The sequence below is a fragment of the Platalea leucorodia genome, assembly GCF_965183815.1.
Source record: "Platalea leucorodia genome assembly, chromosome: 5".
Lineage (NCBI taxonomy): Eukaryota > Metazoa > Chordata > Aves > Pelecaniformes > Threskiornithidae > Platalea > Platalea leucorodia.
Window position 1 is genome coordinate 71,808,071 of NC_138827.1, and position 24,851 is coordinate 71,832,921.

At 40.3% G+C, this 24,851-nt stretch overlaps 2 protein-coding genes across 4 annotated transcripts in view; both read left to right on the top strand.

Moving 5' to 3' along the window:
* CASP10 (caspase 10) lies at nucleotides 1–19,756 on the top strand. Of its 3 annotated transcripts, XM_082311935.1 has the most exons (12): nucleotides 1–77; nucleotides 2,773–5,984; nucleotides 7,209–7,443; nucleotides 8,314–8,653; nucleotides 8,796–8,895; nucleotides 9,472–9,607; nucleotides 10,376–10,464; nucleotides 11,785–11,821; nucleotides 12,994–13,082; nucleotides 14,589–14,700; nucleotides 15,460–15,964; nucleotides 16,489–19,754. In XM_082311935.1, the coding sequence occupies exons 3-12, from the start codon at nucleotides 7,377–7,379 to the stop codon at nucleotides 16,649–16,651; spliced, it is 1,638 nt and encodes a 545-aa protein (XP_082168061.1). In that variant the 5' UTR covers nucleotides 1–77; nucleotides 2,773–5,984; nucleotides 7,209–7,376; the 3' UTR covers nucleotides 16,652–19,754. The 3 variants fall into 3 exon arrangements, with proteins under 3 accessions (XP_082168061.1, XP_082168062.1, XP_082168063.1); XM_082311936.1 differs by lacking the exon at nucleotides 7,209–7,443 and having other exon boundaries at nucleotides 16,489–19,753; XM_082311937.1 differs by lacking the exons at nucleotides 11,785–11,821; nucleotides 12,994–13,082 and having other exon boundaries at nucleotides 16,489–19,756.
* The window catches only part of LOC309590330 (uncharacterized protein), a 21,759-nt gene continuing 16,598 nt past the window's right edge, over nucleotides 19,691–24,851 (top strand). Inside the window, exons 1-4 of the mRNA XM_082311449.1 lie at nucleotides 19,691–19,780; nucleotides 22,651–22,980; nucleotides 23,211–23,316; nucleotides 24,364–24,502. Of these exons, the coding sequence (XP_082167575.1) occupies nucleotides 22,670–22,980; nucleotides 23,211–23,316; nucleotides 24,364–24,502 (556 nt within the window). The 5' untranslated portion in view covers nucleotides 19,691–19,780; nucleotides 22,651–22,669. The remainder of the gene's footprint in view (nucleotides 19,781–22,650; nucleotides 22,981–23,210; nucleotides 23,317–24,363; nucleotides 24,503–24,851) is intronic.

Genomic DNA, 24,851 nt, shown 5'->3' on the forward strand with positions numbered 1-24,851 from the left:
AGAAGGTTCTGAAAGCTTGGATGAGAATGGCAGCTATCGTATAGCACTGCAACAGATCTTACAACCAAGTACAACAGGTAAACAGGGTGGAAAGAGCTCTAAACTGTATAGCTCTTGGGTTTTCTAGGGTTTTGTGTTTTTACTGTTTTCATTGGTTGTTTTTTAGCATGCCTATTAGCAGTGCACTGTTCTAGGTTCTTCTGTTGATGCTTAAAACAAATACAATGGCAAACCACTGAAATTCACTGGGCACTTTCCCCAGCACCTAATACTGGAAAATGTGTTAGGCAGGAATGCCTACCCGGCAACGCCAGTTCTTCATTAACAAGTTCTGGCTTGTGTGCCTCCACAGACCAGCAAAACAGGAGGAGGAGAGAGATGGTCTTTTAAATAATTTGGATTCCATTCTGCCTGCTGCATTAGAGGTTGTGATTCACCCAGAACCCTGTGTTGTCAGTACTGTCCACAGAACACAAGGGTTATATGTTAATAAATGAGACAGTCTGCCATGTTTTGGGCTAACTATGTTTTCCACTGATGCAAAAATGAGGCTACATGTGTCAGGGCTTTACAATAATGTGCCACACAGTTAAAAAAACGTGGGATTTTGGCAAATGTTTTGTGGAAGCTGAAACATGATTCACACTTGGTGCACCAGGCATAGCTGTAAAAGTACACTTTATCATATTTGAACCTACATGTTGTGTAGCAGCCACTGGCTCTTAAGACTGGATTAAATTAAACACTCCACCTCACTGCTTTTGCTTAGGAAAAATTATATGTCTTTATTAACTGATTATTTTTTTTTCCAAGTTGCCCTTGTTCTTCTGAAAAAGACATGAGTGAAAATTGTCCTAAATACAGAAATTTTTCTCCAGTGGAGCAGATGCCTAACATGAAGAGTCCAGTTAACCTGCTTGTTATGTAACAGTATAACCTGGATGAGTTGTATTGAAATTTATTGTCACTGAATTTATGGCATTCTCTTCCCTCCTAAAGTGGGCCACTTGCAGACTTTTAATACTCCTAATACAGCCTCCTATCCAGGAAAAAAATACAAGGCCTTGGTGTGCCTTGCTTGGTTTCTGGTGTAGTTACACCATACATCCTTCTGGCATGCGTCTCATGCAAGCAGAAAGGAAAGGGGGTTTTGCTAATACAGGGTATGCTAGTTCCTTTAGCAAATATACTGCAAAAAGATTTTTGCTAGTGTAGCTGCATTTTACTTGAGCAAAATGATGAGCAAAAAGCAGGTGTGCTTACATATATAACTTCACCAACAATGCATTTCATTGTAGACCACATCTAACAGGCAGCTAGCCTGTTGATACCATACATTGTATACTATCAGTATATATTAGTATATTGATAATAATTAGGAGGGCTTGGCTGTTAAACTCACTCTGGTAGCAGTGACTTTTTTTTATTCCTCAATAATATGTTGTACTTCCTAGGTGTTGCCTTGACATCATTTTTTATTAACTTTTTTTTTTAAACCAGGCTTCTGAAGTTTCATTCTGAAAAAGAAAACCAAATGAGTTTTCAAGTAGCTTCTATAATTGAAAGTAAAAATCACTTTTATTTGGCAAAGAGTAGCTATCGAAGTCTAAAAGGTGCTCAGGAGTCCTTGTTATGTGACGTAGACCCAGTCTCTTCCTGGCTTAAGAGGTTCCTAAACTGCTGATTGACATGGATTGTTAAGAGTATACCAAGAGAAGAAACCCACTGAACAAGTTTTACTGTGTAGTCTTTATCCATATAAAATGTTAAGATGAAAATATATATTTATTTATAGTAATGTACCATTTTGTATAATAGATAAAGTATATTTTATATCATCATGATTAAATCTTCACTCATTTTTTTAAATCTTGTATTCAGTTTTATTTGCATGTTAACTCTAGAAAGTTACATACACGGTTGTGATGAGAAGGCATTTTTGCACAATTCGGGAAAATAATTCACCTGTATTGCAAGCCTATGCATTCCATACCTTTCCACTTCATAAGCTATAGTGTCCTCTTTAATAAAGTATATGGAAACTTTTTAATAGCTTTGTATTGGGAAATGCAATCCAAAATTTTATGTTAACCTATGGGTACATGTGTTATTTATGTTACTATAATTTTATGTAGGCACAGGCATAAGAGGGAAGTGGAAAAATACATTTTGCAAAATACAGACATTCTCTAAATGCTTGTTCTCTATGAGTGTTAAAGTAAAAATACTAAATCCAATTTCATGATGTTATAGGTGTGGAAATAAATGCATCATAGCAGGGCAGGGAGAGGGGGCAGATCTTCCTTTCAGGTTACTGCTTTCTAAGAAAGGGACTATTGAACTGGTCCTTTTCTTAAACTAGTGCCATAATGCTTCTGGCTTTAAAAATGCTTTGTGTCTTAAAATTACATTTGTATGTATTCCACACACTCAAGTAGAGAACTTACTGCATTGCATCAACAGAAGGGTCTGTATTATATGTGATAGGTAATAAAAATAGCATTCATTTCTAACCCTGAATATTTAATAGCTGACTATCTTACAATAAAATAAAGCAGAAGTGTAATTTTGAAACTCTACCTTGCTCATGTGTCATGGGCTAAGGGAAGGATTATAAAATGACAATTGAAATGACAAATGATTTGTTGTGAAACATATGTTTTCTGTGGTTGTAGAAATGAGATGTGATTCCTCGTTGTCATATATATGTGATGTTAATAAATGTGATTTCTTTCACAAATTAACGTCACTTTTTCCCATTTCCCTTACTAGCTTTTGCATGTGATGAACACTTCTGCTGCCTTATAGACAACCAAGAGCAGGGAGAATGGAACCAAGAGGAGGCAGAGGGATGAGGGAAAGAAATATGGAAATTTCAAGCAGGAACAAGAAGGGGAATGGTAGGAAAAACCAAGAGAAGAACAAGTAGGGAAAAGAAGATTTGGAGGAGAAATACAGCATCGATATTGGAAGGAGAAAGAAGACAGGAGAAAAGGGAGAAAGGAAGTAAGAATAGTAGTGGCTATCCTTCCAGAATCTAACAATATGGTGGGTTTTTGTGGGTTGGTTGTTTCGGGTTTTTTTGCGTGATGCTAAATACAACTATTTACTTAAAATATTAGTAATAGGATATATTCTGTTTCTGATAGTTTTGTGACAGTGTAGGTTTGGGGGTGATGAAGTGTTACATGTTCTTCACCTTAGTGCACAACACAGTAAGTACAGTCCATGTCCCTTCCTTCAGAAAAGATGAAGAAACGCTGTTCTGAAAACTGTAAAGGCTCCTGTAAATAACCCTTGCAGTGAAAAAGGAAGGGAGTCTCTTTGTTTCTGGCTGCTTGGGTCGGAAGTGATCAGAGCCCTCTAATGACCAAAGAGTTGTGGGGACATGTCATGAATTGTTCAGCATTCATGGATGTCAGATACTGATTTTCTACACTGATGTCTTGACCCTCAGTAGATTCTTAAACCATAGCAGTACTCATTCTGTAATCATTCATCTAAGTAGTATTTACTGCCTTGACACCTCTTTCAAGAGTGGCATGTGGGCAGATTGATTTCCTGTACTCACTGCATAGTGAAAAGTAGCACTGAAGTCAGTAGTTACTAACACACAGAAATTTCGTGATGCCAGAAGTTGTGTCAGTTCTCCCATAGCTTTTTGTGTCGCTCCGTACACGTGATAGGGACTGTCTGTTCTTGCTGTACTGTGCACCTAAAATTTGAGTCTGGAAAGTGACTGGATGCAGGGCTTGGGTTGCATCAAGTTGTACGTGTATTGCAGATAGAGTGGTTGAATGCTATCAAACTTCCATTCAGTAGCCAAAAGCCGAAGAATTCATTCTGGATCCATCATGAGTTTAGGGTGTTAGCACAGGAACATAAAAAGTGACATGCGGGTGAAATTTCATGGTCACAGACTGCCAAAATGTCTAGTTTACAGAACGTGCTGTTGCACAAGATAAAACAAGCCACTCCTCTGCTCCTGCATTGTCAGTGCTTGGAACAAGGCTGTCAGACTCACTGCTCCATGGCACTGAATTTCAGTTTTGCTTTCTGATAACTGAAGTAAACATTTGTTGTACTTCTGTATGTGCTGTATATATGGAAGAGGGAAAAGAGAATTGGGAGAATATAGATGATGCCTTTCAGTGCCTTTCATGAGGCAGGAGATTGTGGTGTTTTGCTCCAGACTTAAGTTGCATGATTTTTCTTAGCCACCTACGTTGACATGACTGAGCCATAAATCGAGTTTGCTTCATACTGTTACACACTTGTGTCTTACAATGGTTGCCAACTCATTATCCAGAAAAAAAGTTATGTTCAAGAGGAAGTTATGGTGTTGACAGTTGTAGATGGAGCACGCTGTATGACTGATCTCCCCTTTCAACTCTGCATAAGAAGTAACAATGACTCCCGTTACAGATACCTGAGTCAGAGAAGCTTCTCAGGACAGTTTCTGAGAATTCTTTTCTGATATCCAGAGTTTTACATTCCTGACATGCAGGATGATGTTGCTGAGCAGAAGGTCACATCTGTGCGGATGATCTGCTGTGTATCTGACTGTGTCGCATTTAAACTCTATCTCCTGTGCTAAGTTATTTGACAGCTTTTCTGTGGCTGTTCTGGAGAATGTCTTTTTTTTCAGCTTCTGTATTAGAATCAATAAGACATTGCAAGTCTTCTAGGAATTCTGTTTTTGTGGATTGTGCCTTTCAGTACATGCCATATTTTCAAGTGTGTGTTAGTGTGAGAGTGTATATCATCAGAAATGTGATTCGAATCGGTGCCATTACTAAAATAGCATCACTATTACTACTGCTACTAAATTACTATGAAATTATAAATGCTGGATTTCAAGCTGATTTTCTGAAGAAAACTTCCGCATGCAGTCAGACTGCTTGACCCTGTCTCCCTCCAGACCACAGAATAAGAAAATTCTTGGTCGACTCCTCTTGTAGACCTCTATGGCTTGTTAAATTTGGCTGTGAAGTTCTACAGCTCTATAAAAAGGAGCTGACTGAATAAAAGACAGCGACCCTTCCAGTTTCAACAGACAACTGGGCCATCGTTTGCGTGTTGGACAGCCGCTCTTTGGCATGAGCGAGGAGACTCTTCCCATTCTGGCTCCCCTGACCCGAGGGTGTGGGGGGATACAGGTGTCACCGGAGATGCTGAAAGCGCCGAGGCGCCAGCACAGGGCCGGGCCTGCTCACCTTCCTCCTCCTCCCCTTACTGCAGCAGGGGTGTGGAGGGGGGCACAGACCCGCATAAAACCGGCACTGAAGCCCTCTCCCACAAGCACCACTCTCGAGCTTCTTGTCAGTGAAAAAAAATCTGCCAAAAATGTTTGGGGCTTTTCTGCGACATAGCCTGCTTGAAAATGGCTTGACAGCAAAAGCGAAAAGAGTTACTGGTCGCTTCTTGTATTTCATCCGGGAAGCGTTGTCGGTTGCTTTTTTCCGACTGTCCAGCGAAGTTCCTCGGCGGGGGGACGGGCAGGAGGAGGTTCGCCAGCCCCGAGGCCGGGTGCTGGGAGAGCCCCGGCCCGGCCTCAGCGGAAGGGCGGTGTCGCGCTCCCCGGGCGTGCCTGCAACTTTCTCCCCCCGGATCGATTTTGTCCCGCTCTCCGCCCCCGCTGCTGGGGATGCCGCCGCCTCCCTGCGCGGCCTCGGGGTGGCAGCGCGGCCGTTCCGGGCTTCGGCGGGGCGCAAGGCTCCGCGCCCCGCCGCAGGGAGGCCCGGGGCCGTGACTCAGCACTTCGGCAGGCACCGCCGGCTGGAGGCTGGCCGCGAAATAAACCGGGAAGCGCTGAGCGCCGCCCCCAGAGCAGCTGCCGCGAGAGGCTCGTGCGAGAAGTAAGAAAGGGGGGACTGAAAGGGAGAGGGAACGAACGAAGGCTTCAGACCCGAGTCCGGAGCCTAAATCCCGCTCCTTTCTTCCGGTCTTGTGCAGCTGCATCGGGGCTGCCCGCGGGGCCGGAGGTGAGTACTCCTCTTGGGTGTGGGGCTGTGGGCTGAGCCTCGGCATTCCCTTCTGCTCCCTGTTTTTGCATTATTCTTAAATCTTTTAATCTGGCAGTGCCCCAATCAATAACACTTTAAAGGAAAAAATAGTAATTTGATAATCCTCATTGCTTATTTTATGTGAATTTCCTTCTCTAAGGATATATCACAAAACATAAATGAGACGCTGATCCATCACCTTTCTGTGTGTCGATGTTCTGCCTGCTAATGTCCTGCTAGCTCTAGGTGTGTTAGGGTGAGCCGCGGCAAACTTGGGGAGCGGGTAGGTCCGGGGTTCCGTCTGTGTTAGTGCTGGGTGTTTAGCATCATCTTGTTTTACTGGAATAGGGATTGTTTGCTCGTTTTCCTTCTTTGCTTTACCATGATGTTTTATAAATGGCCTGTAAAATGCATGAAGTGGTAGAGCATTCTAAAACCACCGTAGCAGTAAGCTGAGCAGTGGATGAGCAGGCAGCGAGAGGGCAGTATTTCCTTTCACTGTAGTTAGTGCTGGGATAACCGGCCAGCCCAGCCTGCCCTCAGTACACAGCGGGGGAAGAGAGGCTACAGACAGCTAGTAAATGCAGCACACGTTGAGAGGTCTTGAGGGTATTCCAAACTCAAGCAGGAAATGTTTGGAGTGAAAAAAGCTGTCCAAGAATGGCAGTAACACAGACTTGAAAACTGTCCTAAAGGTAGATGAAGGAATTTGTGCTGGATCTTGCTTCAGTTTGATTTGCTGATGAACTAACTATGTACACCTGGCATACGCACAACTTGGCCCTGTTCTCCTAAAGCAATGATTTTTTTAACTCATTTAGTTGAAATCATTGGCTTTAAATTTTGAATTGTCATAATTCAGTTTGAACCTGGGTTATATAGGCTGGTTAGTTTAGGCAGGAATCAGTTTAACCTAAGTTATTCTGCTAACTTTAGTTGATTAAAGCATCTAGATAGGGTTTTAGAGTAGCTTTTAGCTAAATGAATTTAAAGTCTGATTTACTGTGAAGTAATAATTTCTGTGTATAGATAACAGGCTGAGATTTGAACCTTTTTGATAGCAGTTTAAGTGAAGAGGGTGTCACAACACAAGGGGTTTCATATGAGGAGAGAAGGAACGTGAAGAACAATTATTGAGCTATGGGAGAGTAAGTTTGAATACGGGAAAAAGCAATTGACTTTTTTTTTTTTTTTTTTGCACAGGCTCTGACTTGTGACTTAGGGACAGGACACGATTCAGGATTCCTGGGTTCTGTCAAACCTCCTAACTGTCAAACTTCCTAACTGGGCATCTGGACTTGTGGATTATACTGTCTGTCTGTCTCTGAACACAAAAAATTGAACAGTCTCTTCTCTGTGTCCCCATGTGCTATGATATCCTCTGTGGTTTATCTGCTGAGCTGTCCTCCCAGATGCTTCAAAGGCTTCGGATTCAGAGGTTCTGTCCCTGCTCCGCTTCCCTGATTTTTTCTTGTGCTCCCTCATGTAGAAAGCTTTGTTGCTTCCAGCTGCTCTAAACAAGAGATTAAAGACCTACCTGCCCATTTGGGCAGAAGGCACTGAAGTACCTTTTTACCTGTATAACCTTCCACAGGCAGAAAAGAACTGCCTAGGCTACATGGAAGAAGTTGGTTTAGTCACAGGGTGATTAGTCTCTGTTAAACTTCAGTAAGGTTGAGTTGCTTGTGCAGAGCCTATTTAGACTGAGTGCTGAGCGCTATTACATTTTAGTTGATGTTTACTTATAAGGGAGGCTTTAGGGTTTTCTATGCCAAATGTGAAACACAGTCTGGTAGCAAGATGTGACTGGGAGAGGATGGATATGCCACAGCTTCAGCTTGGGTGTCAAGCTTGTAACAGAGGAACACCTCCCTGCTACAGCTAGAGAAGAATGAGCCCGTGGACTGCAGACGAAGGAATATGTATGAACCACTGTGCTCTCTCCACTGAGAGTTGTAATAAGTTACTGCAGGGACTCTTCCCACCTACAATGGAGAGAAGCAAAGATCTGAACATAGAAGATGTTTGAAAGAAGAACTTAGGGACCTCTTGAGGTCATCTAGCCCAGCTTTCTGCTCAGAGCAGGGCTAACTTCAAATTTAGACTGGGCTGTTCAGAGCTTCTGCCAAATCTAGTCTTTGTTGTAGTCTTGTGTTTGGAGAAAGAAGTAAGTTTCAAATTTATTTAAAAGGAAATTTCGCTTCTGCAGAGAATTCAGGGCTTCCAAACAGCTGTTGGATGAAATTTTATTACAAGCATTGTTGTATTGAAGATTCAAGTGTTGCTTGCTTTTGCTTTCTACTTTCAGGCAGAGAGACTGTTGGTTCCAGCAACATGGAGGATGATGTCAGCTTGAAGTTTCGTCAGCAGCTTCTGCTCATTGATGAAAATCTGGTGGCTGAAGATGTAGCAGCTTTAAAATTTCTCTGTACCGACTTGCTCCCCTTCAAAAAACTAGAAAGAGTGAAGTCAGCATTGGACATCTTTCAGCTTCTTATGGCTGGAGAATATCTGAATGAGGAAGATACCTTCCTACTAGCTGAACTCTTATACAGAATTAAATGTCACTCCTTGCTCAAGAAACTTGGTTATACCAAGGAGAAAGTGCAAGAATGTCTGCGTGAGAAGGGAAGAGTGTCTCTGTACAGGTAAGCTTGCAGTGGGATTCTGTTCTCTCCATTACTGCCATCTATGCCATACTGTTTCCCTTTCAATTTTAAATTCTCAGATTGCTTTTATTTTCTACACCATCTTCTGTTCTGCTTTTATCTCGCTGGATCTCTGTTACAGGCAGATGCTGTATGAATTGTCAGAGAACATTACCAATGAGATGTTGAAGGACATCATATTCCTCCTGCAAAACTGGCTTCCAAAGCGACGGATAACTCTTGTATGTGAGGAGAGAGCCAAATGTGTCTATGGTGGGACGGGAAGAAGGAGGGGGGGAAACAGGAAGAAAAGCGTCAAAAGTGTTTGGCAGAATAGGGCATAATCTGCAGCTAGACTGGTCAGTATTTATAGGGTTAGCAAGGAGGAAGCTGTTGACAGATAAATGTGGAATTTGGTGCTTTGTGCCAAAAAGCATCACTGACAGTCCACAGTCTTGCATTAGATCATAAAAGGGTGACAAATCAGATCTTTGCCCTGCTTGAGCCATGTGCAAAGAAGATTCACATCTGTATGTCATTGATACCATTTCATAGCAATAAAGCCTTCTCGAAGCCAAGAGCCATTAATATGGTTTGGGTGAATCTTTTTAAACAAGACCATACCAAATAATAACACAACCAGTAGCTTTCCATGGAGGAAGATTTCCACCTCCCACAGTGATGTAAAATTGACTGTTTGGACCTTGTTGGTAGGAAGCAAAGCAGATAATGTGATTGTTTGAGGCAGACAGGGCTGAGGCAGGTTTTGAGTTCTAAGGAACAATAACTATATTTTACTCTCTCCTTTTGGCTGTCAGTCTGCTCTGGAATTGCTGATTTTACTGGAAAGACAGGGCCTTTTAACTGAAAACAATGTACAGATTCTGGAGGGAGTCTGTATGCAAGTTTCACCTGATCTACTGGAAACAATAAACTGCTACAAAAGGGCAAAAGGTGAGAAATTCAGAGTCAGAGAGTAGGTTTGCTAAAGTGCTGGGAGCACTACAAGGGTCTGGGCAACTGAACCTCAAGGTCTTATGTGTGCATTGCTGGAACAGGAGCTCGAGTGGGATCGCTTGTCTTCACACACAAATTTGGCATAACAGCGCCTAGCTTGCATTACTTCCTAGCTGAATTCCAGCAGGGATGTGCTGGAATATCTGAGGCCACAGAGAGCAGTCCAGCACATACAGAACAGGCTGGGAAACTGAAAAACTCTTTATAGTCATGTCACACTTCTCCATTTCCCCGTGAATAGTACTGAGGTAACAATGACTGTCCTGTAAAAGGCACTTGGTGATATATGAACATACATTACAACAAGGCAGTTGCCTGCTAATAAGTGGGCGAGGCAAATTGTGTGTGCGTGTGTGTCTGGTACGTGGTAGGCTTTATTATGAAATGCATGATTCACGTTATCAGGGGTTATACCGCTGTTTGTAATATTCCTTCATTTAACATCCTGTAGAGTGACTGTAAGCATACTGGGGACAAAGTTCTCTTTCCATTTATTTAAGCACTGGGAAACAAATTCTGGGAAGTACAAAGCTACATCTCCCCAGTAGGTGCAAGGGCACTCAGTGTTTCATGAGTTCCATTCTGCCATGCTTTCTGAGCATGTTTCAATCCTTCAGTAAGTATAGATACGCATTTGCCTAATGTGCAGATTCATACTGGTAAAAGGCACTTGGCTTCTCTCATTTTGTCTCTTTCTGCTCTTAGTGTCTCTGCCTCAGCAGGAGAACACTCTGCCAGTCAAGGAATCTTCACTGTCTCACACTGGAGACATCAGAGTATTCACTTCCCCACAGGTATACTGGAGTACATACTGCCAACTTGGGTTTTAGTGGTTTGGGGAGTTGTTTTTTTTTCTTGCCTTTATTTTGAAACCGTACTGGCTGTGAGATTTTTTGCTGACTCTTCTTACGTGGTTTAGGAAGGGAAGAAGCATATTTGTTCAGCATGTAAGAAATACAGCTGCATATAGTATCAAATAGTGGAAGTCAAAAATACTATTTTTTCCCCAGTTGCACATAACCAATAGTAATGTTAGGAAGAGAGATGAGTGAGAGAAAGAGCTAGACAGGTGCCTTCTAGAGAGTGGGTCAGTCCATCAGTGGTGCTGATTTTTAGTTTCAGCTGATCAACACTACCCTATCTCTAAAGGCTAACACCATACTTTGATGATCAGTTCAGACTGCTGCCACTAAAGGAAGTGGTCCCATTTTCTCAATGTAATGGTCCTTGATCAGTTAAACCCCTCCTGCAGGTGCATGATGAATCAGACTGGGAAACTTATCAGGGCTATAACTGATGTCTTTTTGGGGGAAGAGGAGAGGAAGGGAGGGAGTTTTAAACCAGTTCTGAATGAGGAAAACCAGTGATCTTCCTAAGGATACTTCCCAGAAGTGAAGTTCTAGTAGATAAGAGTTGAGGAAAATGAGCTATTTAGTATCAGAAGGGTTTGCATTACTGCTGCTTTGAGATATATTTGCTCTACATGTGCAGAGGGTTTGGGGAAGCCTTCGTGCATGGCACTTGGCACAGTAAGAAAATGAATGTGGTTTTATTAAGAAAACATAGATTTAAAAGAATTTTTTAAAAAGACTAAGAGACTGTTTCCGTAATCTTGATAATGGTGTTTGATTTTTTTCTTTAAAATGATGAGAGTTTATATACTCCTTCCATGCTGTATAATATACCATTGACACTTAACTGCTAGAAGATGTCTCTTAGGCAGGACTAGAATCACTAGTTATAACGATTTATACTCAAATAATTTGCTATCCAAGAAAATTGATATGGGACTGTGTTGGGACCTTTATTTTGTTTATAGTGACTGTCTACCCCTATAGTGAGAGGATCATTTAGAAAGGAAAGAAAATTCTTTGCTGTTTCCATTTATCCTTAAGAGAAAATATAGTTGTTTCCAGCTCTGTGAGATTTGCTGTAAGTGGGGAAGTCTTTTGTAAGTTCATTATTAAATGCTTTGCTGCTCTTAGGTATTAAGTATTTTTCCTACTCACTACTTAAAGAACTTTGTATTAAGCCTATTTTGCTAAAATCACTATGAAAACTTATTATATATAATAATGATTTTTCATATGGTATGCTCCCCACTCAAAAAATAGGAGACCTCGATCAAATCTGTCGGTTCTAATACCAATGGTAAGAATTTCTGAAAATATGTTTGTTTTCTATGATCTTTATGTTTAATGTTGCATTCGTTTACTTTCTCTGGGAAATTTCTAGCATTTGGTTTAATGCAACACACTTACCTTGCTGTCTTCTTGGAAGGGTCTTTTGCTTTCTGCACAAATAGATTTGAAGGATTTCTGCTCTTATATAAAAGAGGCAAGAGCAAACTGGCAAATCCTGTGTACTTTGTCAGTCATTTACTAGAAACTAACTAATGTGCTTTCTGGGAAGTGAAAAAAGGGCTGGTTTGACTAGAAGCAAAAAGATTATATCTTTCCTGAAAATAAAAAAACAAGTTTTCTCTTTAAATATCCCTGGGAGGACAAGAGAATGGGACACTATGACTGTTTATAAAACTGAGATGTTAATTTTTTGGGTGCAGGATTTTACCTCTGACTTCTTTTGCTCGTTATGTTGGAGAGCCTGGGAGTGTTGCATGGTAGAGATGGATGTTTTGAATGCGTTAAATAGTGTATGACTTGTACAAAAGGAGACAAGCACTTTAGGGCATTCAGAAGGAGAAGTAAATAAAGCTGCAATAAATAAAGCTACATTTTGGATCAGGTCTCTGAAAAGATTCTACACAAGTAACAGTGGGCAGTTTGCATCTATCTTTGTGACTCCACATCAAATTGAGCAGTTGCAAAGTATAGCAGTACAACATCTGTCAGCTCTTTTCCACTTTCAAGCTCTGTCAATGCAGCCTTGCTCTGAAAGTTGGTCTAAGAGTTATTATCAGTGATTCAGGAGAAAAAAAAAATCCATAATGGGTACTTCAGTAGTAACATTGGAGGTCCTTCTTATAATACAGTTTATTTCTAAGCTGATTGCCAAATGAAAAATTCATTTGAATGTCTCGGGTAGAATCTATCCTTGTACCATGGATATCTTTGTGCCACAATGCCAATACAAATAGAAACCTTGTCTTTGTCACAAAAGTATATATAATAAAAATTACTGGAGACATGTTCAGAATAGATCCTTTGAACATGATGATGCTATCTCATACAGAGGAATCATTCCTTTCAGTGAAACAGTATTTCAAATATGAAAAGTGCTATATTGCAGCTAAACTCCTTTTTGCTACATCCACCAATACTGGATTTCTCTTCATAAATATCTATGCTGGTTTTTTTTCCTAGATAACAAAGCAGCTAATCTTACACAAGGCTTCTCTGAAATGAACCTGGAGCTGCCTGGAGAATTCAGAAATGTCGAAAATGAATCCAAGGTTTGAGACAATCTCTTAAATCCTTCTTTTTGAATACCTGGGTGTGTGAGGTCTTCATCCCTGTAATGACATTCATCATGCAAGGACATGTGAGATGTCTGTATGTCTCATGAAGTTTTCGGAGTTGTCTGATCAACTGGAACATTTCAGAGAATATTTTAACATTGGAGACCAGAAACTTACCAATAGTGAAAGTGTGGCGGAGGCAAAACAGGCATAATACCTTTGATGTTATCCACACATCAGTGCATCTGGTTATCTTCCTGATACAGGCAATATGTTTGGCATTTTCTTAAGTTGTGCATTTTGGAGGTGGCAGCAGAATGTGCAAGACGCAGAGACAAACATAGCTTCACAGTTCTCTCTTTCTGCATCTGGCTTAGAAAAAGCTTCAGGGCATCTTGAAATTAGAAATGATAAGGGGTAGCATGCAAAGACCTTGTGAGAAGGATAAAAGAAGGCAAGAGTTTTTAGTAAGGTATTGCAGGCATGTAACAATCTTCCTCAATAAACCAGAGATCTTGGTACAGGAGAAAAGATCCCTTTTGTGAGATCTCTTCTTAGAAGCCTTATGTGCACTCTTTAACCTTGTACAGCAGCGTAACCACTGAATTTTCCCTCTGGCTTTTTCCTTCTGATAAGCATGGATATTGAGGGAGCAAGTTGCTGCATTTGTTTATAGCTACTTAATTTCTTGAAGTTCTGTGCTATAACATATCTTGTCATCACCTGATGTTCAGACTGCTGTAGCAAAAGTACTTCTTGCTGCTGTTGAAGGAGCTTGGATTGCTACCTTAATTTTGTTCTACTAAAATGCACAAAAGCAGGTGTTTGTTGCTCTCTCTAATGAGCACAAAGGAACTGGAGTGGTGGGAGTTTTTGATTTCAACCTGAGGTTGGACTTGAAGAGATGGTACTTGAAGTTTTGGTGACTTTTCAGTTTTTAAAATGTTCTTTCTTAAGAGTGGGAGGTAACTCTTAAGTCTTAGCAAAACTGGTAGTGTGGCAGGTTTATGCACTTCTGAGGTGTCTGTTCTGCTTGCATCCCTTTCCAGTGGATCAGTATGAACGTCCTGTTCCAGGTATTCATCACTACTCTTGAAAAAAAACAACTCAGATGTCTAACATCCTATAGTTTCACTGTGAACCCTCTGCCATCTGAAGTTAAAATATTGTTGTGACACTGGAAACAGTTGAGGGCTTCTATCCCCATCACCAAGTCAGATTGCAGAGTTTGGCTGCTGAATCCTCCCTTTTGCATACAGATGACCAACCCAGCTGCTAAACCTTTCTTCTACAGTTTGATAGTATGGTGACAGTGTGCTTGAGGCTTCACCCATGTCTTTTCACACAAGGAGGCACCACTAAGTTCCGGCTTTTCAAAAGTAACACACAGCCTTAGGTGCTTCTAATATTTGAATGCCAATTTTGAGACATGTTAAGGAAATATGAGTAAGTTGAATAAATTCATTGAGGCTCTAAGCTTTTTTCCTCTCCTTTCTACAGAAGATGACAAGCTACAAAATGGATGGACCACACAGAGGATTTTGTCTTGTTATTAATAATGTTAACTTCAATGGGTCTCTTCAGGAGAGGAAGGGTTCTTGCAAAGATGCTGGTAAGTTACTGAAGTGAGATTTTTGGAGGATTAGTCTTTCCCCATGAGTTGATTGTCTAGTATTGCTCTATATTTTATTGTCTATATTTTAGTTAGTTAATATTCTTAAACAGTAAAATGTTTGATATGAGTTAAAGTATGTCATTTGTGTATCCTAGGGGAGGAAGGGTTAAAGGATGAGTAACCACTGAGTTTCTGATGCAGCTGGATCATTCTTCAATCATTTTAAGAATCTCTTTTTATGTAGCCTTTATCTATAGCTATAATAAAGAATTAAAACTAAATTAAACCATCATTCTACATAAAATAATGCAAAATTCCATAATCAAGCAACTCTGTGCATACTTCCTGTTTTATTCTGTTCATTCTATTTCTCTCTTGTGTATGAAACTAATAGTCAAAACTGCAACTGGAAAATAATGATGTGAGGAAGGTTTTGAAAGATCTAATCTGAAACTTGGGGCAGGGATTCCATATATTTTCAGGTGTCATTTGTGAGCTCACTTAGTGTGTCATTATACATTGTAAAATGTCATTGTATTTTCTAAAACTTGTCTAGAAAAATCCAGGAACTCTGTGTTTGAGCTGATGCCATCTTTGTTTATTCCAGTTAACCTTTAGTTGATACTAGTATAAGGATGAATCTGCAGAAGTGTCAGGGTATAAGGTCTTTCGTGGTTCAGATTAGCTTGCATGGTGACTTCATAAGATGGTTTTCTACTGCCTCAATTTTTCCTTTTATCTTTCTTACGATTACAGGGGAACTGAAGCGAGTATTCACATGGCTTGGTCTGGATGTGAGGACTTACGAAAATCTGACATCTCATGAGATTAAAGATACCATGCAAACTTGGCGGTGTTTGGAGGATCACAAAGACAGGGACTGTTTTATATGTTGTATTCTATCTCATGGAGAGTCAGGAGCGATCTATGGGAAAGATGAGGAGCTTGTATCAATCCGCATGATCATGTCCTACTTCACTGCCAAACAATGTCCACAGCTGGCTGAAAAACCTAAACTCTTCTTCATCCAAGCATGCCAGGGTAAAGAGATACAACGTCCTGTCTATGTTGAAGCTGATGCGCGAATTCCTGACTTGTCTTCCATGCAGCAGAGTGTTTCTCCTTCTGAAAGTATTCCTGAAGAGGCTGATTTCCTCCTAGGCATGGCCACAATTGACGGATATGTCTCCTTCCGGCACATTGAACAAGGTGCTTGGTATATTCAGGCCCTGTGCAGCAAGCTACAGTTATTGGTACCAAGGTAAATACTGTGCTTAGCTCTTCCTTGAAAAAATGGGAGGAACTTCCCCTTTTTTTTTCTCCAAAGGCAAATTCACATTGGAACACTAACCCATGTTCTGAGGTGGACAAAATTGGTTAAACTGATGATTTGTTTTCTTGCCACTGATAAATTTACAGTAACACTGCTAGTACCACAGAGATAATCTGGAGAATGTGAATTTTATTGTAAAAAACTTCAAAACCTCCCATCTATATTCTTTAAGGCAGAGCCATCTGTTTCTGGAGTGGATTTAGGTAAAAGTATTTTATTCCATTACTTTTCTTTACTGGTTGAATCAAGCAAGACAGAGTAAGAAAAGGTCTTTTGTTTTTAATATGACTCAAATGAGAACAAAAGAGAAATTTGGAGAAAAGGATGTGTTTTCTTTTTTGTGTTTTAAATGTGTATACCGTATCTTCTAGATGATCTGGGAGGTGTTAAGTGGAGTGCAATCTGCTCATTAATAAGTAATTTTTTTATTTTTGCTCTCCTTCTGGCTGTAGGGGTGAAGATATTTTGTCGATTCTCACAGAAGTTAATGAAGATGTGGGCAGACGTGTTGACCGCTGGGGGACAAAGAAGCAGATGCCCCAACCAGCATATACCTTAAGAAGAAAATTTATCTTCCCAGTACCTAAAGACCCTCCTCCTTCACAGCAACATTGAGGCTTTTAAAATACATCCTTTTATCAGCACATCTCATTTAAATGCAATTCACCACACTACCTGTTTTAAGGCAGTTACCCAGAATCCTGAGGAACTGTTATTTTCAAGACAAGGCCTCATAAATTTTTTGCCAAACAAACTGTGAAACTGGAGGAGGCACAATTAAAACAATCCACGTGCCAGCTGTTTACATCATCTGTATATTCAGAGTTATCAGCGTTGGGAGAAGCATGCTTCTGTCATGTTAAACATTTTTGTACCTTCGCAGACTGCAGATATAGAAGTATTTTTCTGACAGCATAAGGGTTACATGTAGCCTTCCCTGTCTGAACCAGGATTGTTAATGGTCTGGTTTAGGCTCATCATGTTTTATTTTGCAGGCTAACAATTCTAAGTCCTGCCTCTAAATCCACTAGCTGTGTTCACAGAGAAAGACAAAGGTGTGAATGAAGAGGAGAAAGCTTTAGTAAGTGGAAAAGGATTTCTTCCATCTCTAATTTAAACTACATTTCACTTGATGGAGAAAAGTTAGCTACTGAAATCAGTAATTCTTTCCACAGTGCACACTGATACTGCCTAATGGCTAACATAAACCTCATGTACAATGTGATCTTTCCAAAACTGAGTAAAGCCAAAATGCTGTGTAGTATTCCCTCTGTGAAACCTTGTGAACTTTCATTTCCCCATCACTTCTGTGAAGAAAAGTTAGGGTAGAAGATTTGCATGCTATTGAATATGGCATTCAGCAGTGTATCTGTATAGGTTTATCAGATCGATTAACTTTGTTAAGCATTAAATTTTCTGATTATTGTTTCTTATATGTGGCCATATGAGAAACAAGGCTCCTTGTTGATTAAGCTTCTAACAGAGCATTTTGTGAGTTAACTGAAATAATGTCATGTTGTTTTGTTATGAGCATTTACTATGTATGTCTGTGTCCTTCCTGTTTGTTACTGCATTAAATTCGTACTTCTTTTAGAGAGCTTGGTGAGAGAAAAATTATGTACTGGGCTAAGGCTTATCCTTGTTTCTGACTGGCCCCTGCACTTTTTTGGGCTACATGAATCCGTGGGGTTTTAACTGCCTCAGAGTTTAAGCTGAAGTGAAACAGTTTATTTCAGCAAAACACTGATTGTTACATAGGATTACTAGCCATAAGTTAGGGTGAAGATTTGAAAGAGTACTGTCTAGTCCTGTTGGATGCAATTTTTAGCTTGCACTATCCAGGGTTTTTTGGAGGGGAGTTTTGCATCATACGGAGCACTGAAATGCAGCCAGTTTGCCAGAACATAACGGTCACTTTTTATCATGATGAATTGACAGTTGTGCAACCCATTGCATTTTGAGTCTTCTGAGTCAGTATGGCTGCCACACTTGAAGTCATATTTGTGCCACAGATAGAAAATGTTTTGTCTGTTAGTAGAATATGTAACATATTGTGATAGAATCATGAAGTTTCTGGCTCGCAATTGGGTAACAATTACTGTTCAGAGTTGTTGCACTCTTGTATGTTTAGGTAACAATTGAATTTTTATCAGTACGGAGTAAACACTGACAACAATTTTGACCTTGTTTTGTGGGAGTTTGTTTCCATTTTTTAGTTTGGTAGACAGAGAACATCATCATGTTATCTTACTTTCTCTGTTGAGGCTTCTGCCTGGGCAATCTCCAGTTAAATCATAGATAGGGAAAGGCAGCCAGAAGAGTCTTAGCTGACTTCTGCCTTGAGTTCCCTGGGGCGAGGGATCCACACTTGTGAAGTATAAAAGACTGGTAAAGTCTCCCTCGCTCATGATAAGGTTTGTTCAAACACAGTTTACCCTACCATGACTTACACTATTCAGTGTGAATATCTTGCTTGTGTGTGTTGAGGGTTGTGTTTATATGGCTGCACACTGTGATACTCGGGTGCATGCAGAGGTATTCTGTCAGCACAAGCCCAAAGGCAGGGTAGGCTTAGCACTGTAACTGCAGCTGCCATTCAGCAAGGTTGTTGGATGTTTCTGTGTGATCTCCTGTGGTGTATTGTAAGATAGCAGTTTGAAAGTCTTGGAGGAGAGTGGGTGGTTTTTACACAACTTAGATATTCATCACACCTTGCTGTCCACACTGTACACCTTCAGTGTAACTCTAGTCATACAGAACTGTGCCAGAAAGAAACCAGCCTAAAACAAACAAACAAAATGTGGTTGGTTTCTGTTGAGGCTTACTGATGGCATACAGAAGCATATGTGCATGTGCATTCTCTCCACTTACAGAATTAAAGAAGGGTTGTGACTCGTGTCACCCTTGTTTAGACAGATTTAAGTGGAACTAGTGTAAAAAGAATCTTTCTGTTGAGGAAGTTGGTATCTTGGGAAGATCATGATCTTAAAGTGGGGTTTGTAACATCCACAAGTCTCTGGTATTCTGTCCCTCCTGACTATCAGTTTATGTGCAGGAGCTGTGTATCCTGCCTTGTGCCAGCAGAGGCCACAGTCACTACAGTTGCTGAGTAACCAGTAGCCTCAGCATTTTCGCTTCCTCAAGAACAGCATTTCTGGGAGACATGAATTTTTGGCAGGCTGCTATACAAGGAATAGATTGGGTCACTGAGACAGTTCTAGAGGAAGCCAGAGGAACAGAACCAGGATGCAGGGGAGCTGAGAGAAATTGGAAAGACTGTAAGTTAACAAAAGGACAGGAACACTTTGGGGAAGGGCAAGAGAGGAAGAAATAAGAAGTGGAACAGTAAAGACAAAGAGGAAGAACAGTGCCAAGAGGGCTGGTCCTTGAAACTGCTGCATGATGGGAGAAGCCTCTATCTGGAAAGGCTTGGTCTTGTCCGTAAATATTTTTCACACAGTGCTGATCACAGCATGCTTCCTCTTTCAAACTGCAACTGGAGTCTTGATTCAGTTAAGACAGAGGAACTGATGCAGGGAGACAGACGCTGAGGCATGGGATGACATGGAGACAGAACCATTTTGGACCTGAAGATCAGACAGTGCTTGTGGTGTCCCTCTGTGCTGCTCCCAGCCTTTGGATAAAAGGACAACTCGTGCCAGTGAAATAAGTCAGACACGTTTTCTGAACTGTTAGTAGCGTGTGTCTTTTGGAAGGAATTTGTGTGCCTCATTCTGTTGAAGGGTATGTTATAATTTTGAGTTTATAAAGGTTATATAAGGTTATATAAAGGTTATATAAAAACTTATATAAACCTATTTATATAGGTTGAAATCAATGGATTATTGTTTTCATTGCAAAAATTTCAACAAATTTCGGCTCTCCTGACCGTCTCTCTTCATAATGCTGACTTCACAAGGTTCAGAAAGTCTGGTAGCTGTACTGATGGTTGGTCATGTATTTCCTGCTGCAAGGAAGATACTGGTGACCAGCAGACCATACTGGGAACCTTACCATTGAAGGCAGAGTTCTATACTTCAGAGGGTGAAAATGCCAAAAGTTAATTATTGCTTAAATTCTCTTGTAAATGGGGAAGTATACTACATAAATAATTGCAAAGGAATGTTTAGCCTTTCAGTTCCCTGTATTCACTGAGTACTGCTAGTGAATTTGGTGCCGATAGTTGACTTTTTTTTAAATTTAGGAAATAGTCTTCCATGAAAGTGCATGTTAAAAATAGGCTAGGATGAGTTGAAGAGGAACTTTAGAGAAAGGAGGTAAGTTGTGGAGGATCTGGTGACACAGCAGGACAGTTGGACTGAGATTTTTTAAATGGGAAGATATACTTGATTCACCCTTCCCTCACTGTCTTTTAATTAGGATTTATGTATGGGAGCAAATATACTGAGCTGTGCTCTATGCTAGAACGTCCTGGCTGTGCTGCCTAGTGTGTCCCCTTAAAACAAAACCAAAATCTGGTTACCTTTGTGGCTTGTTTACCAATTTTTCTCATGAGCACTGTAATAATTAATTTTCTGAAACTGGAACCATGATAGGTGGAGTAGAAACTGCTGCATTATGACCACAGCTTATTACTTCATTACAACGTACTTTTTGTAAGTCATGTGACGATATAGACTACAGTACAAAGGACAGTACTTTTCCTGGAACTTTAGAAACTATGGCTGTCTCACTTTTTTCAGAGTTGTTCCGGCAGTCCTCCAGCCTGTCCTCCCATGTAAGTGGTGGGAAGGAAAAAAAAAAAAAAAAAAAAAATTATTATTCAGCTTGCTTGTTGTATCAGTTGTGTCTTTAATTTAGCAAAGTGGGAGAAAAAGACAGAAGCAGTTAAATATTGTTTTGGTGTGCTCCCTGTATTTACAGGCTTAAATATAGTGCGTAGGTGGCGCATCTGTTCTGATTACAATAATTTTGTGGTTTGAAACTTACAGCCTCTGAGAAATAAAAATGAAAATTTCCTTTACCAGATAGATTACTTTTATAAGCACATGCCTTGTATCTTAAACAAAAGGCATGATTTATCTGAGAAAGATAACTTCATAACTACCTACCAAGAAAGTATTCTTCTCTTCCCTGTGTGGATATAAAAATATACAGTCAGATCTGAGATCATTGAATCGTGAGGTTAAGCACATACAATTCATTCAGATACTAGTGGTTTTGTGGTGATACGGGCTGAATGGTATGCATTCTAGTCTGTTTAAAAGTTGAGTTTGAATGGATTTAAAGAAAACAGTATTTAGAGGGCAGAGCATGAATCATATATGCTGCATCGCAATGCTTGCTTTGCTGTTTTATCAGTTTTATTGATAGAAAAAGGTTTAAGATTCAGTTTTATGTTCACTCTTGCTAACTAACAGAACGCTGACCAAGAGTATGCCACAAAAAGCTGCTTTGCTGTAGAATGGTCCTTGGAGGAGAGGGGAGTACAATTGTCTGCTAATTTTTTTTTTTTTTTTTTTTTTTTTAAATATTTACAGTAGTACTGATTCGGTTAGCTGGGCTACCTTGGAGTTATTAGCCCTGGTATTGAAACATTTGCAGTAGCAGTAACCTTAAAATGGATTGCCTAATATTCCAGTAGTGTAGGAGTAGGAAGTTTTGATTTGGTGTTGTCAACTTTTCTGTCTCCCAGTGAGTTCAATGGGACAAGAGGCCTCTACTGAATGCATTTCTATAGAGTTTGTTTTCAGAGATTCGTAGGTGTCTTAGATCTAAGGCAGAGAGAATAAAGTGGCAAATGGTTCTCTTACCAGAGAGGCAGTGAAGGCAGCTCTTTTAAGTGTCAGGGTGAGACAGTTGGAAGGCTTGCACTTGGTATTTTCTAACTGTCTTGTGCTCAAAAGTTGGATCCATAAGCCAAGTTTAATATTTCTATAGCTAATGGAGGAAGTGGTCGAGAAGGGAGGTGGTATTTGATGCTCAGTGAAACAGAACTAGTTTGACAAGAATTCTCCTGGCCCTTTTAAAATGGTTGACATGTTCTGTATTTGATGTGAATATTACAGATTGATTGAGGGCTGGGAACTGAGTTTTACTTGATGCAGATAATCCAAAACAGGAAGAGGTGCTTTTGCTATGCTGACCAGGGTCAGAAGCAGTGCATAAAGAAAGGAGAAGCCAGACAGCTTAGAAGAGTTATACTCATGTGGACTCTTATCTTTGTTATGGTGTAAAACCTGGCAGTCTCATTTACTACATAGTCTGTATTTCAGACTCACAAATGGCTCTTGCTCCCAAATGGGATCAAACTTCAAAAAAACCCCAAACCAACACCAAAACAGCAACATCCTGCTAGGATTGTACATCCTGTGCATTGGTACTTCCTGCTGTCGGGACACACCATAGGAAGCAAGAACAATCGGTGACATTCTGTGTCAATTTCGCTTAGTACAGAGTTTTTTATATTCCTTGTTAAGTCGAGAGAACCAAAAGAGCTAAGCATCAAAGCTATGATGGCAAGACAGCCTCTCTCTGCTGAAGTACTTTTGATTGCATGTATTTATTTTGGGCTATTCTACATGATGTGATACCTTTTATAATCATGTTGTTGCACTACTGTTACTGACAAATCAACTTCTGTTTGTATTTAGATCCAAATCCTGATGTGAAATGAGTACAAACTTCCACAAACTCCTTTTTGACATTTCCGAGGCTTTGGTCACAGATGAACTGGCGGCTCTGAAGTTCCTCAGCCTGGAGCACATCCCCATGAGGAAGCTGGAAGCCATCCAGGAGCCCAAAGCCTTCTTCGAAGCGCTGCAGGAGAAAGACATGATCGAGGTGGGGAACCTGTCCTTCCTGAAGGAGCTGCTCTACCGGATCAATCGGATGGACCTCCTGGCCACCCAGCTGGGCTCCAGCCGAGAGGAGATGGAGAGAGAGCTTCAGATCCCAGGCAGGGCAAAGGTGTCAGCCTACAGGTAAGCACAGGAGTAGTAAACCTTTGCATGCAAAATGTACAACAGTTCTGTTGTGTGCTGTCTTGTTTTCTGTCTACACTGTTGTCTTACGAATATCCCAGCATAACTGTATTTATTACAGCATGACTACCTACCATTGTGAGTTTTACATTTTGCAGTTCAAATGTGTAATTGTGGTGTTTACTGCTCATAAGTTTCTTAATCAGTCTTTCCCTGTTCTTTATTGCCAGGCAGCTGCTATATGGAATTGCAGAGGACTTGACTCCAGAAGATGTCAAGAGCGTGAAGTTCCTGCTCCAAAAACAAATACCAAAGAATAAGCTCCAAGATAATGCTGTATGCAAAGTGATCTTGATAAGTTTCTTGCAAGGCTAGTTCAGAGTCTGCTAGTTCTTGTAAGAAGGGAGGAAAAAAAAAAAAAAAAAGAAAAGAGAAAGCAGTCTGCTCTCACTAAAATCTGTGGTTGAAAGAATTGCGATGTTAGCTGATAGCTGCTGTGTGAAAGAATGGACTTTTTTTTTTTTTTCCCCCTCATTGTATCTTTTCTCTGCCCTTTTTTGCTCTCCTGTTCCTATTTTCCCTCCACCACCTGTCTCCCTAATCTTTTCTTCTTGCAAAATCCATCATGCTCTTCCTTTTGTCTCTGCTTGGCATTTATAAGGCATTTGTACATATGCTCTATCTAGGAAGAGTGATGTTTGCTGGAGGAAGAACAATGGTTTGGAGACACAGAGTTCTACTGCAAGTTCAACCACAGATTTTTGTGTGTACATTTTCTTCTTTACTGTAATTTGGGGTAACAGCATTTATTAACTCCCCCACAAAAGTATTAGGAGATTGGATGAGTTAGTTTAATACTTGTATTATAAATAACGAACAGTCTTATAAAAATGCTTGGTATTATTAAGAAGCTTCCTTCAAAGTCCTATTTGTATCATGGCACCTATGGGAAAATTAGCAGATTTACCTCCAACTTGGTGGACTATTGAGCTTTAAAAAACAAAATTAGCCCTGAACAGCTTTTCTGTAATAGAAAATGTAAAATGGCACAGCTAAATGACTTAACAGCACTTCATGTAAACACAGAGGCACAACAGGATGCTGTGTTATCCACATCAGTGCTTTGCCCTGTTGAAACAAAGCAGGATAACCTAGCCATAGGCAGTTTCTAATGATCATGTCTTAACCTTAGTGATCTGTTTCTTCAGTTGCATTGAACCCTGACCCTTGTTTTAATCAGGTTTGGAGGAAAAAGAAATTGATCTTTAGCTGGTCAGTCCCTGGGAATGAGGATGTTGTCTTCTGCTCTGTCCAGACGTGCCTGATACTGCAGTTATTGAAGCTCACTGTATGAGTTTGGGTTATGTGTTTTTGTTTTACCAGTCAATGTTGAAGGTCTTACTGGAAATGGAAAGAAATGGGTTAATTAAAGAAGATGACCTGGCAACGCTGAAAGATATATTAAAGCGATTTAGAGCTGACATAAAGAAAAGAATTGATACCTTTGAAGAAAAAAAAAAAGGTAAATTATTTAATCGGCTGTTTAAGAGTAGAGCTGGTTTCTTTGTGATTTTTGTGAGTCCATTCTTGGCAGCTTAGGAGTCCAGAGATAAGAGAGAGACCTTACAGTATCCTAGGATAGGCAGAGCAGCTCTTGGTGCCTGTGGTTTCTGAAGTTTTCTGCTACTTCATTATCCCATCATACCTTCTTGTATCTCCTTGAAATATGTTCTGTGCCTTGTAAATGGTCCACTTCTCCCTCCTCTTTGCCTTAAATGCAATTTTTCCCTTCAGGAAACAGTGCAGTGCTGGTTTTGGACCAGGATAACTTTTCAGTCACTGAAAGAGACTGGAGGTGACAGTTGCCTTGG